The sequence below is a fragment of the Melopsittacus undulatus genome, chromosome 3 (assembly GCF_012275295.1).
Source record: "Melopsittacus undulatus isolate bMelUnd1 chromosome 3, bMelUnd1.mat.Z, whole genome shotgun sequence".
In the NCBI taxonomy this organism is placed as follows: Eukaryota; Metazoa; Chordata; class Aves; order Psittaciformes; family Psittaculidae; genus Melopsittacus; species Melopsittacus undulatus.
This window is the reverse complement of record NC_047529.1, coordinates 7,135,242-7,157,734: the sequence shown is the minus strand read 5'-3', so window position 1 is coordinate 7,157,734 and position 22,493 is coordinate 7,135,242. Positions and strand designations below refer to the sequence as shown.

The 22,493-nt window shown below is 41.6% G+C and overlaps 1 protein-coding gene across 3 annotated transcripts in view; it reads right to left on the bottom strand.

The window, feature by feature from the left end:
- Positions 1-22,493, bottom strand: part of SPTLC3 (serine palmitoyltransferase long chain base subunit 3) — a 96,413-nt gene that overhangs the window by 9,884 nt on the left and 64,036 nt on the right. For all 3 annotated transcript variants that reach the window (XM_005147464.4, XM_031047549.2, XM_031047548.2), the window contains 3 exons: positions 18,376-18,481; positions 10,974-11,193; positions 8,696-8,822 (listed from right to left, as the gene is read on the bottom strand). In XM_005147464.4, the coding sequence (XP_005147521.1) occupies positions 8,696-8,822; positions 10,974-11,193; positions 18,376-18,481 (453 nt within the window). The remainder of the gene's footprint in view (positions 1-8,695; positions 8,823-10,973; positions 11,194-18,375; positions 18,482-22,493) is intronic.

Genomic DNA, 22,493 nt, shown 5'->3' with positions numbered 1-22,493 from the left:
TTGGTTTACTGCAAAGTTCTAAGGTGCTGGCAACTCTGGGAAAAATGTTGATTATATTTTTATTTGACACACATTTTTAGCTCATTAACTGCTGCAGGCTTTTTGAAGGCTTTATAGCTCAAAATTAATATGGTTTAGTTTAAGGAAAAATAAAAAAGGGAGAGAGAAATGCTAAAAGATAGCGGCTTGCTTATAATTTCTTTGAAGCAACAAGACTTTTAAGAGAGCCGCTTGGAATAAGAGGCTTGGTAGATGCTTTGTCACACGTCAGGCTATGGCTTTGGACCTGCTCTCAGTGACCCGCTCTGGAGTTTAACAGCAGGAAGACATCCTCACTACACATCTGAGGACCTGGCCTCAGGCTAGTGTTACCTGGCACAGCTCCGTGCACTTCAGTAGAGCTTTGTTATTTATGCCAGCTGAAGACCTTATCTTGGCAGCAAAAGATGCAGTAAAACTATCAGCTCTCTGCAACAGAAGTTTGTTTTCCTCTTCCTGAGATGTCTGTTTTCTGCTCCTGCAGGACTTTAATAAGCAGAGAAGCTGGCTGCACTCAATTCCTGCACAAACGCTGTACCTTTGAACTCTTCCTGTAGGCTCCTACCCTTTGGAAATTCTGACTCAGAATATTGAAAACAGGAATAAACAACCTGTAGCTTTTCATATCAAGATCTCAGGTGTATTTTAATTGAAAGAGAGCTATTTTTCCTGAACCCATTCCAGGAAAGATAATCCCACACTGTACTTCTTTTGGCACACAGTGGACTCTTCAAGACAGAAATCCACCTGCTTTAATCTTCTCCAGATGTTGTTTCATAGGGTCTTTCTAGGTAATTAGTTACACAATCAGAGATTTACATGCTGGTGTCAGTGTGTGTCTTCAATCTGTGCTCCTTGGATGGAGGACTCCACTCCCTGCTCTCCTCTACTAAGAAGTAGATAGTAAAAAGCAAACTTTCATAGGCTGAAAAGAAATTTGGAAAACAATAGCTCTTCCCCACTAAACTGTTGCAGATGGACAGATTTTCTTTTTTTCCCCTCTGGTTCCATTATAAAAGTAATGCACATTTACCTCCATGTGCATTAAATCACAAATAGAGTGCTATAAAACTGGGGTGCCTAAAGGAAATACGTTCTCAGATAAAAAAATCTTCATAAAGAAATAACTTTGCTATGAACTGGGGAGAAGTGAAGACATTTTCTTCTACAATCTAATGCTAACTAGAAATCTAGTAATTTCAACTTAATTCATCTGCTAAATAATCCCTTAAGGACTTATTTAGTCAGTCCAATTTTAACTGTGAACTGCTGCAATACACTTTCCAGAGCAGATGAAGGGAAGAAAAAGCAACAATTTCAGCTGAAGCAAAAAGGAGAAAGATTGTACAAATTCTGTCATTTTTACCTTATTTCTTGAATGAGTCAGCTCTGCCTACCCACCACCTTGTCTCTATTCAGATAAATAATGTAAGCAATCAGTGTCCTGCCAAAAGCAGGGACAGAGCAGCCAGCCTTGGCTGAGCCTTATTTACTCCCAGCACAGGTGATTAATCACAAGGCACGTCAGTCCCCCTGCCGAAAGCCAGTGCACAAGTGCTCCATCTGTATCACATTAGGTGTTTCTGAAATGCCAGGGATCCAAACACCATTAGGAAAGGCACTTCTTTCCTTTGTGCTCCTCAGGCTGATAACAGCACTGAATTCCTTGGGCATCTGCAAGCAGCATCTGGAATGGAGGAGGGATGCTCACGCTCTATCCTGGCAGCAAAGACACCCTTAAAAGGCGACTCTGTCATGAAGCTGCATGTTGCTTTCCCTGGGGAAAGCATAACTTTCTTTGCTGGGGGACAGGCTATGAGTCACGTCCAAGTCTGATCACATCCCTCCTCAGCCTGCAGTTAATATCATTTGTGAATACAGGGGACACAAAAGGCGTAAGGTCTGCTAGAGGACTACAGCACTGGTTTAACTTGGTGCATGGAAAAAGTGACTTCAAATGAGGTAGAATTTGGTCAATTCTCAGAGCTCCTGCAAATGACTGCAAACACTATTACTCCAAAGCGTGTGTTGTTCAGATCAACTGACCCTTCATGGATAAGTATGGCTTCCTTTAGGTTGAGGACCGCATGGCAGGTGAGTAAAGGTGACAGATTTTAGCTCTGCTTCATCATCCACTGCTTGGGAGAACATCTGTGATGTTCAGCTTAGACAAATAATCATGACAGCACGTTATAGTCATTAGCACCTTCACCCTCATAGTGACCGGGAGCCCTAGTCACAGAACCAGTGCTCTGCAAACAGCAAATAATTCACTTAAGTGCTTTAAATGTAAGCACATACCTATTTGGAATATTAAGTTAAAATTAAACCAGGGCTCAAGCATTCTGCTTGATGGGGACCCAAGAGAAACAGTAGTTTCAAAATGAAATAGCAAAATAAGAGTATGAGAGGGAAGAGTAAAAAGATACACTCGGGGATGACCAATTCTGCAAGCCATTTTGAGCAGGTTCAAGGGGTCCAATACTAAGTGGCTTGCAGAATTGAAGCATACAACTATAGTTTCATGATCAGTTTAGTCTGGCACAGACTTATTTTGTTGCAAAAAGGATTGCTCTTTGCAGCTCCAGTTGCTCAAGTCCTGGCACTGGGATTCACGTAGCCACATGGTAGATTGGCTGAGGGAACCAGTTTGGCTGTAGGCTAACCATTTGTGGGAGGATTGGTTATTTTTCAGCTAGATCAGTTCTCTGGTTCAGTTCATTGCATGGCTGCATGAACACTAACGCTTGGCTTAAGGAAAAGGGGCAAAAATAAGACTTGGACAGGGAGAGGACAAAGGCAAAAAGGAGGGCAAGACTGCTCTTCCTTGCATCAGGGTTGGCTTAGGCCAGGTTTTAGTGATGTGAAACTAAGGGGTTTGGGTTTGCAGAGGACCCTGACTAGCAAAGCTAAAGTTTTCAAAAGACTGCTAAGTGATAGCAATGGAAAATGTTGGAAATTGAACATTTCAAGAAGCTGGTCCTCCATTTCTGCAAAAATCTAAGGCAGGTGGAAACGCTTTAAGAAGGAACCTTTTAAAACCAGACCTTTTTAATGCCAAGCTGAAACAGAAAGCAGCAATCTGCATCTCTCACAAACCAAATGAGCTCAAATGCAAGAACTCAAAGTGTGCTAAAAACAAAAATGAAAACTGGTAATTGCAAAGAGATAAACCAATAGGCACAAATGGAAAAGAAAATGAACATCTTAAAGGAAGGATGTCTGTCTGAAACACCTCAGGAATTATCTTTTCACACAACGGGGGCAGTAGGTTTCTGAGGATACAGTTTGAAAATGTTCAGTATCCCATAAAAACATGGAAAATGCTACTGCTGTTGGTGAATTATGGTTCACCAGGAGTTAAACATTCAAATGAGGCCTTTGCAAATGCTGCAGTTCTCTTTTTACTCCACTATAATCTGTTATTAGTCATCAAGAAAATTGCTTTAGATTTTCCACCACTCTCAATTCTGTCTGCCTAGTGGTTCTGTTTGTTACCTATCACATCTTAGGTGTAAAAATACACTTCTGGTATTCTCAGACAGAAAGGGGGAAAACCAGTCCAAGGTCACAGCTGGAGGGGCTGTGTTGCATGCGAGTGTACTTGAAAATCTGTGCATGGTCCAAACACTCTGAGTCAACTACAGCCTCATCATGGGGATAAAACCACTAAAGCAGCTGTTGAGTTTCCTGACGTATCTCCAGTGGTGTAATGAGAAGCCACGAGGAGAACATAGAGAGAATATCTATATTGTGAATTATAAAGAGTAAATGCCATGGGAACTCCTGCTTCCCATATCTCCAAATAAACGAGGAGGCACATGTTTGAGATGAAAAGGCCACAAAGGCTTAAGAGGGATAAAATGAGGGCTTTTTTAATAGACTATACGTACTGAACTGTGCAACTTGCTGCCTTATGACATTACTAAAGGAAATACAGCTGCCAGCACACTAGAACAACTCTATAACGAACTATGATAGTATCTATGACATTATGGTACCAAGAATAACTGTGTCTGGTTCTACAAGCTCTCAATTTTTAGTGTGCTGTAAAAAACATGGCATTGAAAAACACCAGGACTTGTACTCCACCAAAAATATGATTTCACAGGAAAATAGAAATACATTTGCTATTTTTTTGTCAGTTTCTGACTCCTCTGATAGCCACTCAAGAAACAAAGGACATGGTCATAGCGACCCCAACCTGCTCGTCTTTCCTAGGCAGAAACAGCTGCCTAGTTTGGAGGGAATTAATATCTTGTCCTAATTCATCATTTCTTGTGCTTCATTTTCTCAAGTCACAGGAGAAAACACAGCAAAACAAAAGGAAACTGTTATAGCTGTCTGTGGGCTCTGCAGTGTCCTTCCAGTCACAGTATCATGACATTAATGTCTCACAGCTATCACAAATACTGTTATGTGACAGGCTCGCACCTTCATAGATGGTTTTTGTGTGGGGTACAATGTCTTTTCTGTATCTTTTTACTCATGTCAGTGCAAGGCTTTCAAAATGAGAACATCCCCATCCAAACTGGAGCCTCCTGGTGCAAAGGAAGGCAAGCACACATCTTGCTGGGACCCTTCCACAGCAGAGATGAGCAAGGAGTGTCTCAGGTACTAGCACTGGATTGGAGGGTTGTGTGTTTGCTACGGTTTCCGTAGGCACATTTGCCCCTCTTCCTCTCCTTCCCCACACAAGGCCCTTTTTGTTCGCAGCGTCTCCAGACTGTTTTCTCAGCACCTCATTTTGGTCCTCGTCTCCATCCTTATCACCTCCCTAAGTGCCTGAAAGTGCAGAATCGATGCAGGTGCTCAGGGCCCCACTCCTCTGACTAGGTTCTAGATGGCTTTTGCCCCTCCAAACTGAGCTGGAAGACACTCCTTCACTCAGTGCACCTTCACATTGTCAATATTTATTTCAAATAGAGATTTTTTTTTTATATTTGTAACATGGAATGATAGAGTAGTTAGGGTTGGGAAGGACCTTAAGATCATCAAGTTCCAACCCCCCTGCCATGGGCAGGGACACCTCACACTAAACCATGCTACCCAAGGCTCTATCCAACCTGGCCTTGAACACTGCCAGGGATGGAGCCTTCACAGCTTCCTCGGGCAACCCATTCCTGTGCCTCACCACCCTTACAGTAAAGAACTTCTTCCTTATATCCAATCTAAACTTCCCCAGTTTAAGTTTTAACCCATTACCCTTGTCCTGTCACTACAGTCCCTAATGAAAAGTCCCTCCCCATCACAAGACTCAGACGGCAGTTCATAGACCTGGCAAAAATTACAAACTTGGCTGCCACAGTCAAAATCTTCCACCTTAAGCCTGGAGAAACCAAAGATCTTTAGGAGAAAAGGATTTTGTTAAGAATTGTTTTTTTCCTTTCCCCTTTTACTTCCTCCTAGATTATCAAAGCCCTATGTGCATATCCAGCCTTCTTCTATGGAAGGGCTGAAACTTTTCTGTTATATGAGATAATTGTAGCCTGAAACAGACACCTGCTCTGGATAATTTCCACCTAAACAGTTTTGGTTTCATGGAATTATCTTTAAAGTGCTACCGTATTCCTTCCTTGTAATGAAGCTGTACCCACTGTGTCCATAAACACCTATTCATATCCTGCAGTCATGCCTCCAGAATACCGATCCTGTCCTGGAAGTGCACACCCTGATTCCATTTCCAAACAACCATATTCTTGCTAATTGAAAATAAAGGAAGCAAATATGGGAGATCGATCAGTTAGATACACACCAGGGAAAACACAAACACTGTCACTGAATTTCTGGCCTCTGGCGTTATCTAATCTATAATTGCACCTATGCTACTCTTTTCTGGATCAGCTGCTTAACAAGTTAGTGGAGAATAACTAGTAAGAAACTGATGGGAATGTAAAAGCATGATATCTGGGAAAATAGAAGAGAAGGCTGTGTGAAGTGCTAAAAACTATAGAATAAAGAGTTTTCAGAGCAGCAGTTTAAATGATCAAATCAGTCTTCCTTCTCTTAGTTTTCTGTTAATCTATCAAGGACTCAGTCATGAAATTCAGATATAAAAACATGCTGGGTTAACAGATTTGTCATCCCATTATTTCACACTCTTTGAGAAACACTCTCCAGTTAACATGGAACTTTTTAGCAAACTCTAATTTAATTATTTTCCAAAACATTCCCAGTATTTTTCTTTTCCCTTTGGAAATGCCCTCCAGAGGATAAGCATGTCAGTGGACATGACAGCAGTGGACATCTCCTTATAAAGGATTCCCCACATCATCCATAAGGAAGAGGATGCCATTTGAAATAAATGGCTAAATAAACTCCTTTTATCAACTGAGCAAGCTTCCAGAGGACAAAGGGTGCAATACTACCCTGGGGCAATTCTGGTTCACTTGCAACTCCTCTGCCAGGTGTCTCTGCTATACAGCTCTTGTTGTGTAGCATGATGGCTCACATGCAGGATTCACCATTTCCTATGAGTGTGGACCAAAAGGACTCAGCCAAGGCTGCTGTTGTCCTTGGAAACAAAAATATCTAGGAAGAGACAGTGCTCTCTCCTTCTGTTCCCCCCTCGTTTCTAAGCCACCACCTTCCTCTCTCTGATGCCAAAGCAACACTGTAGTGTGGTCCAGCACAACATTTTTTCCTGTGTTTTGGGTTATGGGGTTTTTTTGTAGTCCACAAGACAGCCTAATGAAGGGAGGCCCACATGAAAGAAAACCCAATAGACTAAAATAATGAGTCTGGCTCGGAAGGACAAGACACATTTTTACACATCATAGCCAGTTTCCTAGCCTTTGTGCAATGCTCTAAGTTGTGATATATGATTTATTCATTTGTTTTTCCGTTCATTTGCATTTTGTATTACAAGGGAAATCCTTAAAAAATAACAGAATACTAATTTATTTCATAAAGGATTTGCGGAAGACTTAATAAGCACTTATTTTGTGCAGAAATACAAACATTGTGTCATTAAACAATGCTTCTGGAGGAGAAAATGATGCAAACTCTTAGCCCTAACACGCACATCTTAAAAGGCTCCGTCTTGAACCAAGTTCTCCTATTAGCCTGCACTGAACTGCATGCAGAATCACGCTAGATGAAGATCAGTTTTAAGAGGCTTTGAAAGTTTGGAAATGCTCTGCATGTTTAATACTTCACATGCGGCATCTCTGAGAGCCTCAAGTGTCTTAACTCCTGGGCAGGCTCAGTGTAAGACCGAGACCGCCCTCTGACGGCAAGCATCTCCTATAGCTGGCGCAGCGAGCAGCACAGCAGGTCAGGCTGCAGGCTTAGTCCCCAAGGTAGAAGAAACATGTCAGAGCTGCTCTCTTAGATTGACCAGGATGTAGACATCAGCACACTCAACCCTGACCTTTCGAATTCCGAGCTGGAAACAGCTGTAACACTGATTTCTGTGCCAAAATGACAAAAGCATCGTTTTTTATGATCATGACCTCGTTGTTTACACATTGCACTGGAGTTCTGCTGCACTTTGTTATTGCACTCGGCAGATTTTGGCACTGGGACTGGATTCTCTATCCCTCCTTTTGCACACTGGGGTCTTGTGAATCTGGCCTCGCTGAAGGGCTGTGATAAACGTCTTTATAGCCTTGTGTCTGTCATGGTTTGAAGCTGCCCTCTAGGGCACTGCAACAGAATAGTGCAGAGAAGCATCTTACCTGTTCTCATATAGCCTTTTTGCCTTTCCATCCCCAGCCTTACCCTAGCCACATCAATCATGGAGGACTAATACAGAACTCTTCTGTTACTCCTACAGGAGGTAAGATAGAACAGCAAAGCACAGTGCTACTGGACCAGTAAAAATGAGATTACAAGTCAGAATCTGTATCTCCCACTGCATGTTACACAATCACACAATTCTTAGGCTTTCCTGACAAAGAAATACACAAAACACCAGCTTTTCTCTGAGTTGGGATTTAAGTCCTAGAACACTGAGCACACAGCAGTATCACTCTGAAACAGCAGCAGATAGAACTATCACATAGTTGTTTTGTTGTTTGCTGTGTAGAAAGCATGTTACACAGAGGACTGGATGGTAGCTGCATCTGCAACTTCAGAAGGGCAATACAGATAAACCTAATACACCAAGCAGTCAATTCTTCTGGGACAAAATGTACTCCTATGCTAGCTTCAGGGTACCACAATTAATGCCTGAGTGAGGCAGGAATTATTACAATCATCTTCTCATACTATTATGTTATCATACAATACCTGCTTTGAAATTCTGCCCCGTGCTTGAGTTCCTTGCCATTTTGAAGGTTCACGCTTACAAAGAAGCTAAGCTGGCAGCATCTAACCCATAAATGAAAGCATGCTCTTATGAACCCTTCCTACGAAGACAGACAATCTATTCCAAGGGCAATTTGTGTACTTCTATTAGTTGGTGCAGATTGGGCTGGCAACTATGGAGCCAGAATTCCAGAATATTTCAATTCCTGCTGTATGTGGATGAGCATGGAAAATGAGAGCTGGTAATGCTTAGAAACATAATGATTTGGATATTAATCTCACAGTAAGAATGACTTCCTTTGCACTGTATTACCATACTATGCTGCTGGATGATATTTTGTGTGTGCCTCTACGCAGCAGATGCTCTACACAGTAGCAGTCAATGAAGTTAAAGAAGGTGGCTTACCTTGTGTTGTTCCATCTTGTCCCATGAGACATTTCATTGCCCTGATGATTTGCTCTGCTACGGGTGGACACATAGATGTGGCGTACACAGCACTGTGAGAATGAGTTCGTAAAAAGTCCACAAGGTCCTTACACAAGCAAAACAAAGCATGAATGAGCTTTGAGCTGGTCAAACAGCAGAACTCCCTCTTAACTACTGCCGGAGTGAGAACATGTGAAAGGAAGAGGATGTTTCACCAGTTATTGGTTTGCTTTCTTGGCTGCTATTGTTACTACATGGCCTGAAGAAACACCAGGCAGGTGCAAAAACTTTCCCATGTAAGTGGGGCAATTACAGCTGAAACAAAAGTCTGGAGTAGAATAATGTTTACTTCTGTGCTAAGACTTATTATAAAGGAGCCAAAATCATTTAAAGGCCAATGAACAGCTGCACTTAAAATACTGCTTGGTTTCTCCCCGGGAATGAAGAAAAGCCTGCGTGACATCAGTATAGTTCCTCTGCCACAAGACAGGAAAAGCAGCCTTACTGGGATCTATCTTTGGCTATTAGCATGTAAATTTCTTTCAATTGAAACTTTCCATCAGTGTGGCAGGGGCAGTCATCTTAGAATTGGTATAATTGCTTTAAATTTCCTTGTATAACTAAGAGCACAGTCTGTGCTCCTAGAAAAAGCATTGATATACTGTAGGCACATCTACAGCACTGTCCTGAATCAAGGGACACTGTAGGAATTGAGCCCTTGATTAAGACCTTCATCATTATGGCAGCTTATACCTCCTAATACAAAATACCAGAGTAAGAGTTACAACACTATAAGCTGAATGCAAGCTAGTGAGAAAGGAGGCTTGAATGAAAACTGGCTTTGATAAAAAATATCACCAGAAAAAAAACCCCAAAGACTAACATAAATTATTGCCAAAAAAGCTGAGTCTATGCAGTAACTCCAATGCTACGGATAAAGATTTACCTAATGTTATACAGGTTATGCATTGCTATATTGCAATTGTAATCCTAAGGGTTTGATCAAACAGCTGACAAGGCTTCCTTGCTCTAGCTGTTGCAGAATAAGCACTGCCACAGTGAGTTTTTGGCTGCAGAAATGAATGCAGAAGTGCTAAGCCTGTCGGGTGAGCAGCTGCCACTAAGGCCCAGAAACGTGAGGCAAAGCTTAGTGACACACACAGGCGTGAAAAGAGTGTTCCGCTTTCATTTAAGAAAACTGCCAAGGATTAGATGATTAATTACTTTAAGCTGCTTTTCAGTGGTGTGTGCTTTCTGTAATTTCCAGCTACATTAGTCACATAGTCTTTGGTGAGAGTAAAACCCTCAGATACAGATTCAAGAAGCAAAGGAAACAAAGAAAATTGATTCTTGATGTATCATAATAGCCTGTTTTAAGTTCTCCAGGGGCAAAACCAAAAAAGACAGTAAAAAACATATACTTTATATTTTTTTACAGCTCTTTTATTCTACTCAAGTGCTATGCTTACTAATGTTATCCTGACAACAACCATATGGGCTGTCTAAACAGGCTTCCTACTCATTCAGCAAACTACTTAAGAAATACATTCAGCAGGGTATGAAAAGGGTAAATAATCAGCAACCACTTGATATCTCTGTCAAGCAACAAAGCTGATGACATTTCACAATGGTGCTGATTATGCTTTCTCTTCTGGTACACCCCCAGTGCTCTACTTTTTGTTGACATCTGTTGTTGGCAAGAGGTTGTTCTGTTAATGTATGCAGAGCAAATGAGGACACGGATTTTACTATTGCAAAAGGCCCTCAGTAACCCTCTTTCCCCATCCTCCTAAAAAATGCAACTATGACAATCCACAACTGTTTAGGATTTTTATTATCAGTGGATGAAGCTGTGGCTTTAATCTCTCCATGTTGCTCCACACACTGTTTGCAAATGTGAAACAAAGTAATGAGCAATCTGCATGCAAATTAATGTAGTGAAGTATATTTAGCCAACCACAACGTGTCTAAACATTTCCAAGACAAACAGCAATCATCAGGATGGCACAGAAATACCCGACCCAAGCAAATTACATAATATGAATATGAGACAAAAATAAGAAAGTCTAACTGATGCGCATTTGGGATCCAGACAAAAATGGCACTAACTTTAGAACAGTGCTCCTGTAAAGCAGTCTGTGCAAAAGGATAATGAAATATATGATACATAATAAGAAGATGAAAAGAAATACATCATATATATAAGAAGATGCTTCCCCCTTTCCCTCCCTGATGTTAAAATGTGTTTTCCTTTTACCTTTTTGCCAGCTATGTATCCTCCAGCTGCGCCAAAGCTCTTTGTGAACGTTCCCATTAATACATCAACATCATCAGGATTCATACCGAAGTACTCCACAACTCCTCGGCCCGATGCTCCCACTGCTCCAATGCTGTGAGCTTCATCCAAATAGAGGTAGGCTTTGTATTTCTTCTTTAAGGAGACTATCTCTGGCAGGCGCACGATGGACCCTTCCATGCTGTGGATGGAGAGAATTATGGATGAACAACAAATCCTGTACTTTCTCTTTAAGATACCACCAGAAAATGTAGTCATTCATTGCCATAGTACAAAAAAGATGTTCTGGAACCTCAATTTGTGTTTGCAGTTTAAAGAAAAACTGCAATGCTTTCCCATCGGCAGGTGAGTTTTAGAATTCAAACAAAAAACATCAGTCAAAAAGATGGTGAACATCTGCAAATTTTCAGCATGTCACAAAAGAGAAGGAAAGGTATAAAACAAGGGGGAGATACTCACCCAAAGAAGCACTGCAGTTCATTACCAAACAAACATTGTAATGAGCTATATGGAACCACTGTAATTTGGCCTGGTCCTTGCTTACTCCATCATCAACTACTGTGGTAGTATTTGGGGGTAACAGTTTTAGAGCAAATTACTCTGGTGCAGAGGAATTGGGCCTAACATACAGAAGAGATGGGCCACATGGAACCCAGGGAATATGCTAGAACTGTAAGCAGTCTTCAGAGCGGACAGAATCAGGGATTAAAAAAGGGAGCTCAGGTCCACTCTTGCCAATTGTTCCTCCTAATATGTGCTTTTTAGGAGATGTAGCCTGCTACCTAATACTGAAAAAGAAAAATGTTTTCTTTCTTTTTCCTTTTACATTTTTTTTACAGCCATGCAAGAATAGGAAACATTCTGAACTTGCACTAATGGTGTATTGAGATTTCTAGAAATAAGAAAAAGCGATAAATCTTTGGTATTGTTTGTAATCACATCAGTAAGTTAGAAAGCACAGAAGAGGTGTATAACAAAATAAAACCCAGGGAGATAAATGGGAAATACACTGTAATCCCATAAAATGAAGTATCTATAGTGTTGCTGTGAAGACTATTACGTCTTGAAAGCCTTTGTGAGATGACTACAGCTACTCTTGGATATGCTCTGATGCACTCAGTATTCATTTCATAATGAGTTAAACACATTCTCTTCCACTAGCTCTAGTGATCAGGTCTTTAAATGCTAAATACTTCATATCAAACACAAAATGAGTGCACTGTGTGCCAGGAAAACCAGTGCTTCATGGCTAAGGCCTGAGGCTAAAGGTCTATCCAATTGCAAATGCTACAAGAGAAAGCAGAAACATCGAGTTTTTCCCAAATTGTACAAAAGAGCAGTGAAACCAACACAACTTTTTGGCAATTGTTAGATCGCAGGCCAATGGCTTTCACAGATTGTTTTATTGCCCCTATATTATGCAGCTGGAAGTTTGGTACCAGAAAGGGAGCAGGATGTTCTTTTAGCACTCAGGAAATCTTTGCCAGTTTTAGTCCTTCTTCATCCTTCAGTCTTCTGAGTCTGCTTGGGAACAGCTTGGTCTCCAGTTTTGAAGGAGACCTGTCCATAGGTGAGTCTCCATTTGTCTGATAGAACAGCACGGGGCAGCAGCCATGGACAGGGGTTGCCTGTGCTGTTCATATTGGGAGGATCGGAGAGCCTGACTGCATGCACCTGGAGGCATGTTTTTGGCTGTCCGGTGACTGTTGGTAAAGCTTGCCCTTTTGTCTTGCCCAGCCATACAAAGAGGTAGCTCTGGGGCTGTATACTGGCACCACGGTCTCTTGCAGTAAAGAGTAAAGGCAACATGAGCTGCTACAGCTATTTTCCTAATGAATACAAAGGCAGAGCCCACAGTCCTCACATAGCCCAGAGTCAAAGCTTAGCCAGCTAAAAATGATCCTGAGCCAGTGGTGTGCTTGGGCAGCATTGTGTGTGCTGGAGATGGCAGCTTTCAGCTGTGTCTGGTCAGCCTATAGGTTGGCTATACTGCCAGAGTGATAGTGATGCCATGGAGCATCCCTACAGAGGGGAGTAAATAGGTATCCCACCCTCCACCTTCCAATAGTACTTGGGCAGATCAACTAGGCAGAGAAGGACAACAGCAGTTTTTTCCACATTTACATGGATGTCATTAAGCTTAGTGGCTCATGGAGTTTCAGATGGGAAAGATAATTTATCTTAAAAAAAGAGTGAAAATAGTAAATTAAAAACACAGAGCTTGATTTGCTGCATATTTGTGTTGTTGCTGAATCCCAGAATACATAGAGCTGGTACATGGCTGGTGGAAGACTTAACCATTAAGAGAATTTGAAGAAATGTTTCTTTCTCATGTGAGTAGGAGAATTCTCTCTGAACTCTAACTATTTAGCAAAGGAAAGCACTTGTGTTCTGTTTCAGTGTTGACTTACTGCTCTTGAAAGATGCTAGCTGACACAAATGTTACAATCATTGACAGAGATCCTAACATGGCCTTGAAGTGTCCATAGAGTAGATAAAGCACTGTTGATTTTGTGTATGTTTTCTGTGTTGCCATTCAAACTGGCCTCAGCCCTCCTGATGGCAGAGATGAGATCTATTCTGCTGCCTGCTCTGTTCTTGGTCTCTCTTTTGACCCTGGTAGATGGTTTGTGATATGAATGCTGCTCTGTTTAGAATTGCTCCAAGATAAAGCTCACTTCACATAACCCCTTGGGTAGCCCAAATGGAAAATTTGCTGGATCCTTCAGTAAATATTGATGTCAACTGAGTTTAAACCAGAGAACCAGCAGTGAACTGTAATTGTTCTGTCTCAGTGTGGTTGTGTCACTTCTACAAAGCTATTGGTCTGTTTCCAGATCTGCTAAAGCACACAGGGCACATCAGAAAAGGTGGATGTAGATGAACTTAAAATGGCTCTGCCCAAGCCAGATGTTCTCATTATGTCTTATTCTGTCCTGTCTTTGTAGCTTGGTGGCAGGGATGTAAAACTAAATTGTAGCTGACCCTCATGTCCCTTGTTTGGTGGGCAGGCACAAAAGCTTGCTTCATTACACACTTCATTTGAATCTGCTTCCAGATGTGAGGAGTTAATCCAAAATTTCGGCATCACTGATTTTGAAGCTTGATTCAATCCCTACCAAACCACTGAGATTCATCCTGATGAACTGTGGAGCCAGGTGCTCTGAGAGACAGGAGGTGTGCACTTGTGCTGGTCTCTTTGCTTGGGACACAGGCTTTCTCCTGATAGGATATTGATGGGTTTTGTCCAGTTTCTTTTGAAACTTCTTGGGAAAAAGTGTTTTCTACATCCTACTATGGTACCACAGGTTCTTATTTTTTGTCAACCCATTATTTTCTTCATATTTGCATGACTCAATGCCCCTAAACATGTCCTATATAGCACCACTATCCTTTCAACATTTAAAAACTCTATCTATTCCCCTTTCAGGCTAGTTTCTAATTGGGAAAATCCTTCTTTTCCTGACCTGTTACTCCCGAGATGCACCCGTTCCTTGTTAATGTTTACTTTAGGTATTGTTTTCTTACATAAACCTTGCACATTCATAGAGCAATCTCTGTTTTGTAGTTCAGGGCAATAGTTGTAAGGAAACCTTCCAGTCCTGCTCTCAAATATAAGCCCATACACTGAAACGATAGAAACATTAACCTTTAATGCTGGTTCCTGGCCAAAGACATTAAATGCTACCCCATTCTTTTCTGGAAGTCCAGTCACTTAATCTCAGGAAATAAAAAATAACCCTGATAAATTTCCTATGGTATTGAATCCCAAGGAACTTCTAATGCACGTGAACAGGCACTGGACAACATCTAACTTATCAGCTATTTTCTTAGCTGGAAGGGAAAATACCCAAATTAAATTAAAAGCAAGGAAAAACCAAATGAAAAACAATTGGTTTTGATCAGTTTCTGGTGCCCCAGAACTCCTGCCCAGGGCTTTGGCCTATCTGACTTCTAGTTAAATATGTGTGCAAGAGAGCAGAAGCCTACCACAAACCATATCAGAACACAGTAACTGATTAATCCTGAACTGGAAACGGTAGAAGCCAAGGAAAACATTAACTGGAATTTTAAATAATAGAAATATGATTTTGCAAGTCATTTTAACTTGTGCCCTGGACACTGCCAAAACTTCTTCATGCTTTTTATGCTGAAGATTGATAGCTAGATGATCTCTCTCAGCTTGGAATTCAAATGGAATATATTTGCTCCTAGGGTAGTCCAAGTTAAGAACCAGCTTTCACTAGCAGTTACAATTACTCCTGATGACTTTTTTCTTCTTAAGATAATAGAAACATTAAAAAGCAAACAAACATATTACTATTTATTTGATGTGTAGCTTGAGTGCTTCCCAAGTCAAGGGGCCAATTCTGCCTTCAGTTGTAAACCGAGCAAAATCTGCGGCTTTTGGTTTCAAACACAAACCTGATTTCCAAACATGCTCATGTTGGCTAACAACGACCCTTTTCAAATTGTGCCAGCTGGTAAGTCCAGGCTTATGCACAGTGCAAACACTTTCACACACTCCTAATGGAAACAGAAGGCAATTTCTTTTTCCATACCATCAACTTCATCATACTAAGACCATGGTGTCCCATATAGTAATACTTCTTTTTTAAAGAAGGAAAAAAATAAAGTTTAATGTTTTTTCTGCATCTCTGGAAAAAGCATTTCTGACAATATTTGCCAAGCCATACTTGCAAGTCCAAGGTATTTTAACTTGGAGAATTGTTCTGACCAACTTATTTCAATTCTGCCTTAGCTGTCCCTGAAGCATAACTTAAGCCCTTTCAGGGAAAAAAAGAAAGAAAGCAGGATTAACTATTGTAAGAAGCATATATTAACAACACTCTGCCTCCTCTTAAACCCTCTGGATGGATGTTAATTCGGTATCTGGCAAACCTTGAAGGAAACTAGCGTTAGCCAATGTGGGCTTGGAAAATTTTAGTCTCTTTCAAAACTCATGGGCCAAGAAAAGGAAGAACATGCACACATTAAATAAAAAAGAGAGCATTTCTAATATTTTCTTTCTCATATGAAATGTTATTAGCTACTTGCTGAATTAGACTGCATGGCCTAAGCCTTTTGCCAGTAATGCTATAAGTAAAGATCAGCTGCGTGCACCTCAGGTTGGCAGCGATGCCAGGACACTGCATGGTGGGGGTGTGGTGGTATTCTCCCTCCAGTCAGAGCAGACTTGCTTTGCAACCACACCACAATCTTCAACTTGTGATCTGCTTAGACTATGAAAACAACCAACCAACCAACCAACCAACCTAGCTACTGCTAGGGCCAGTTTCCGATGGGAGACTATTGGAGACCTGAGCTTTGTTTTTCTTTTAGTTCATGCCTTTCACAAGCATAGACATTCAGGGCATGAGTGATCTTAACATTATTTAGCTCTTACGGTTCAGTTTTAGTGAGGTTCTCAGGGATTTAACAGGTTTTTATTTTGTGTTCTATCTTTGAACTTTTGAGAATGAAATCTTTGAAAATGAACTGCAAAACTAGAGAGGAAGAGGAAACTCTATATCAAAAATACATCTGGAAATCACAGAATTGTAGAATGGTTAGGGTTGGAAAGGACCTTAGGATAATCCAGTTCCAACCCCCCTGCCATGGGCAGGGACACCTCACACTAAACCATGTCACCAAAGACTCTGTCCTACCTGGCCTTGAAATACAGTTATAGTTATTATAGTTGCAAATATGGTGGTGGTAGTGTAACTATAGTGGGTTTCTCCCAGTGCTCGGACTGATCTATGCTTCTGTGTCAACAGTCTATGTTCTTGCTCCCTAGTGGTCAATATCCAGGGTAAAGGATTTAAAAGGGAGTGAAGCTCAGCAGCTGGAGGCTTGTGACTGATGGGAACATTTATCAGTAAAATGTTGGTGGTCCACTTAATTTCTGCATGATCAAAGTCCTTAAACCTGAGTTTTCCTTTAGTAGTGCCAAGCTATGTTTATTTGCAGTTTTGCTCTGTTTATTCTGGTTGAAAGGAGACGTTCAGCCTGCTTTGGATCAGCTGATGTGCTGCTGACCTGTTTCAGCTCTGAGTGACAGGTGTTTAGATAAGGACTGATCTGCTCTCTTTGCAGATGGAAAACGTTAAGTGAAAAGAAAGCACTGAGAACTATGAAGTTGTGATGACAAGAGACTGTAGAAGGATGCCTAATGAAAAAAGCTAATCAGCTCAACTGTGCTAGCACTTCTCAATAAAATGGCATAAACCACTGCCCATCCAGACCAGCTGTATTTCAGCAACACTTGACATGATCCCTACATATAAAGTTTAATATTGCTTTCGTAAACCATGTCACATCCTGTAAATGAATCGTTCTGGTTCCCTTTGCTCTGGTGCAGATGTCACTACTCCACAAACCATCCTTCTCCTACTCCCCATCTCTTGCCATTGCCGCAGTATCCTTGCCTAGATCTCTGCAAACCCTCTCACTGTCCAGATCCCTGCTTCTTCAACCCTTCCCTCCTCTTCATGATCTCTACCTCTTCCCATTCCAGCTCCTTGTCCACCAGAGGTTCCTGCTCCGTGCCATCCACCAGCCCCATGGCTTCCTCTCCAGCAGCCTGCCTTGAGTGATTGCCAGGATGAATCCCAGGATGGTGAGACTGGCTGGTGCCTCTACTTTGCTGCCCAACTCTAGTGGTGGTTTGTCTTTCTGATTGGGTGTAAGATGCACCACACAAGCTATCTGACTTAGGATGCTCTATAATTACATGGTATTATTGATGATTATATTATCTGATGGGTTATCAACGGCACTTCTCATTCAAATTCCTCCAGGGACTGGGGCTAGATAATTCCTTGAAACCCAACCTTTTAATTGTTTTTCCTGTTAAACTGCAGGTCCTTTAGAGCCTACACTAATTACTAGAAAGGTACTGATATCACTTGGCCTATGTTCAGCTTGAGTTTTCAGATTCCAAAAGCTGGGTAAGAACTGGGCATGCAGAACTTAATTAATTCTGAGTAGCTGTCTTTTGATCTGCCTGTGCACAACAGCTTACTCACTTAACAAAACTCCTCACCTACTACAGCTCCATGGATTTTATCACAGCTGTGACAGCATACACCAGCTGATGGTCTGTATTGCTCTCACAGTACATCTCCCACTCCATGGTGACTTGCTAAACCATCATTCAGAACAATACACAGGATCTAACTGGAGCTGCAGGATCCAGGGCTCAGACTGATGCAATGGAAACCAACATATTTATAAGATCACAGAATGTTGTTTTAATGTCCACTGTCATTAAGATTTCTCTCAGAGTCACTTCACTCAATACATCATTCTATCATCAGAAATGACAACAAGTACTCATGTTTCTAAAGCACAAACATACCTGTAAATGCCCTCCACGAGGATGATAATTTTTCTCCATGCTCGGTGGCTTCGAGGCTGCCCATATATTATTGCATCCCTCAGCAGCTTCTCAAGGCTCTGCATATCTTGATTTCAAAAGAAGAAAAAGGAGGAAGGAAGAACATTAACAAAGCTTTTTTGACAGAACTTCTGATTTCCTCCTCAGCACTATTGTTTTCATATGCAAAAAAGGATGACATTTAAAAAAGTGTCCTAAAGATAACTTTCCTTTATGAATAGGCAAGATCTAACATTTAATGTAATTTCCCTGACAGCAATTCAGTGGCAAGGACAGTTACAGAAAGCTTTTCAGCTTATCTGGGAAACTTCTAGAAATTCTTAGCATACATTTTTACTTAAAGGCAAAAGGGAACCACTTAAGTACTGAGGCTAATTGCCAGCAGTTGGTCTGTATGGGCTGATGATACTCATAATGTCTCAAGGCTTCCAAATAGTGAGTTTTTGTTTGCTTTCCAACATCACCAAGAGCACCCCTGAATAACATACATTGGTTCAGCAAGGTTTGAATCGCGCTATGTGAAGCACATCAGGATGGCAGCAAGAGAAATCTTGTCCTTCTCAGGAAGGAAATTGACTGAATTATTGCTGATGAGAAAGGGAGAGAAAACTGGATACAAGCACATGATGTGGGTACACTAATTCAGTGCCAAAATGCTTGGCACTGGCAGAACTTCTATATAAGGAGGCCTGTAACAATGCTGGCAACTTAGCTGCTTTCTCAAGGACTGTGTGTGTGCAATCTAATTCTTGAAGGAAAGACATGGAAGATGCAAGAAAAAACATCACAGGAATCTAACCATCACCCTGGTGTCTCCACATGAATGAACACTCTCCAAAATGAATTATTCTGGTACTTTTCAGGAACTGGAATTGTCATTTCACAGTGTTTCCAAAGAACATCTTACAGAGACTCGTGATACCCCAAGGAATGGCACAGGTAACTCAAGTTATGGATTGAGAAAATCAATACCATTTTTTCCTGATATAACCTCACTGTTTCAGCAACACAATGCAGTTATAAAATCAAACAGTACAACATTAGCTGTTAAATACAGTTGTCCCAAGTGAAGAAAATACACCTGAGATATATTAATATTGACGTGTGATTTGGTTTACACCTAGATGACACCAGGCCATTTGCACAGTAACTGCCCATCACGAATAATCTATGACCTGAGCCCTTCTATCCTGATACCTCACCTCTTGCTAGTACCATACAGTGGTCAGCAAAACATTTCTCAGAAATACGTGTCCTATTCTGCTACTTACTGTGTAATCTATTGACTTAGCAAGACCTTACTTTGATTTAGAAAGCACAAAACATGCGTGATAAGTTGACCCTCGTTTCAATGGTGCCATCATCTGCTCAGCTCAATGAGCTCCGAGATGGAAATACCATTATGTGTAAAGCAATGCAGACAGCAGAGTTTCCACTAGATGGCAACCAAGGAAATAAAAGTTCCTTGATGCTTTAAAAGAGGCATTTATAACCCAGCTGGCTGAGCATTTGCAGCATGTGCATATTTCATGGAAGAGAACTGCTCACCTCCTCTTTTGTTTTGAGTAGATAATACTCATAAATCCTTTTGAGCTTTGAGCATTAAAGGATTCCTCAGGATGACAGAAAGCTCACTCAGTAACTCATTGGGCACCCCCTTTTCTCCACTGAATTGTTTCTCTACTGAAGTCATTGCCATCCAAATAGTTTTGGAACCTTTGAAACCATCCTCTGAATCATGCAGGGTCTTTAGATTCAGTATTCTGCCTACATGTCAGTCCAGACTGGTTCTAGACTTCAGGAAAGTCAGCCTGCCCAGCCCTCTGAGCTAAAGGCTTCAAGATTCAGTTCTTTTAACATGGGGGTGTCCACATGCCAAAAACAAAAGGAAAGAGGAGAGGGTGGGCAGAAGTGAAATGTATATAAACTGTTTAATAGAGCTGTTTCAATACTGCATGGAAGTGAGGATCTCCTCTGAACAAACTAGTGTGGAACGTGAGACCGCTGATAGGGAAGAACCTCCCCAAGGAATGTGCTTGCCTGACTTTACCCATGACATAATGCTGCTGGAGTACAGGCTAAGGACATGTCTGTTTGCAGGAACAGAGCTATCCCACTTTGGTTTTGATGTCTTATTCTGAAGAGCATGTATGTGTGACCCTTTCTCAGGCCTGTAACAGTCAACACATAACTTGTTTCGGTGCAAACAAATTTTACTGACCTTTCTGTTTGTAATCCCTCACTTGGAAAGGGGAAATTTGGACAAAGAGAAAACCTGTTACCTTTAATCTTCTCCCAAAAGGCTGCTTCTATTATTCAAAGTGAAGATGCAGTGCTCTCTAAGTGCTTGTGCTTAGACTTTCCAGAAAATAGGATATACTGAATGCCAGGAGAAACCGTGCAACCCCAGGTGACTTTTGGATATCAAATTATTTGCACATTAAATATAGTGAAACCCTGGGACATTGAGATGATGAATTGCACAAGTCCATCTTGTATAACCAGTTATGGGCATAATAACTGTCCTTCCTTGTTTGACCATCAGAGCCTAGGCTTTTCAGTGGTAATGGCCAATAACCGTTCATCAGTCCAGAAGGTGGTGTTAAGAATTCCACTTGATTTATTAGTCAAAGCACAACCAAATCTCTCCTTGCCTTACTTTCTACCTTCTCCCTACAACATATTGTATAGACATGGAAGATAAAGTTTGCTGGGTGGGAGCAGTGGGTCTCTCAGGCTTTCCAGAATTGAATAGACTTGCATAATCCTTTGGGATCCTTCAGAGTTACTTCAACACAAATGCCAACAACTCAAAATGCCAGTGGGTAGAATGAGCCTGGACCTGGACAGGCAGCCATGTGTCATGCTGCCTCCAGTGCAGGTGGGACTCCAGGCTCCTGGAGAGGCCCCTGCCCTCTCCCAGGCACACTCAGTGCCTCCTCACAAGGAGACAACGGCGTCTCCACCCCTCATCCTTACATTGTAATGCTGGGGGTGTCATCACCATTCCTCTGCGTGGGATGGAAATCTCCTGCATGATGTCAGCTGAATCCTTTTTAATTAAACAGGCTGCTACTGCCCTTATCACATTCCTGTTTCCTTCGCCTTGTGCTTGCCACTCTCATTTTCAGTTTCTCCCATTTTACACTTTCATGCACTTTCAGGCAGACTCTGTGGCTCCCTGTCCCTTCTCAGCCTCCCTTGCCACCACCTATTCCCTGCTGCAGTGCATCTGCTACAGCATCTGCCACCTTCTCTCTTGCTGTCCTTTTGGTACCTTTCCTGGTCACTGTCCTTTCATGATGTCTCATGCGGCTAGCTCCAATGCTGTCCCTCCTTGCAGATCCCTAAAGCAACTGCATGGGGTTTGTTGATCTAAACAGTAACTATAGGACTGTGGAAGGTGGTTTTCATTCTAGTGCAAACTAATCTTTGAAAAGTCCCCGATTTCTGGCACAGTTCTGAGCAGCAAAATCTTCTTTAGAGTCATTTCCCTGAAATCCCATCTTTGAATATCTTTGTTTGGAATGGTGGGAGTGGTGACTACTGCAGCCACACAAACAGTCTGAGACTCCCCTCCCTGCCCCTCAGTAAATACATATCTCTGTACAAGCAAAGGACACTCACCCAGTAAAGCTTCCTGTTCACACTTGGCAAGTCAGGCACATGGCTTTCTCAAATCAGAGAGGGCAAATGCAGACACAGCATGCTAGGAGCAGGATATACCAGTCTCCTCCCTGTGGCAGCGTCTGCATGTGTCACAGGGAAATACACGCCAAACTGGATTAGGCTGCGGTCCACCTATCTGGTGCAATAATCTTGTCTCTGATAGTGGCCAGAGGCTTCAAGGAGGACAAAACCTTACTTGGGTAATGTGCTTTTCATCCTGTGCTGTAATAGTTATAAAACTGCCCTCCCTTCTTAAATTCCAGGGGCACTTACATCTTTCAAAAGGAAAAGTAAAAAAATTAAGGAATCATCTTTACTAAGCCCCTGCAAACCCTGTTTTTGGCAACCAAAGAGGTTTTTTGCTGACTTTAACCTGTTCTTTTATCTCTTTTGTTCCCTCCTTATTTTAT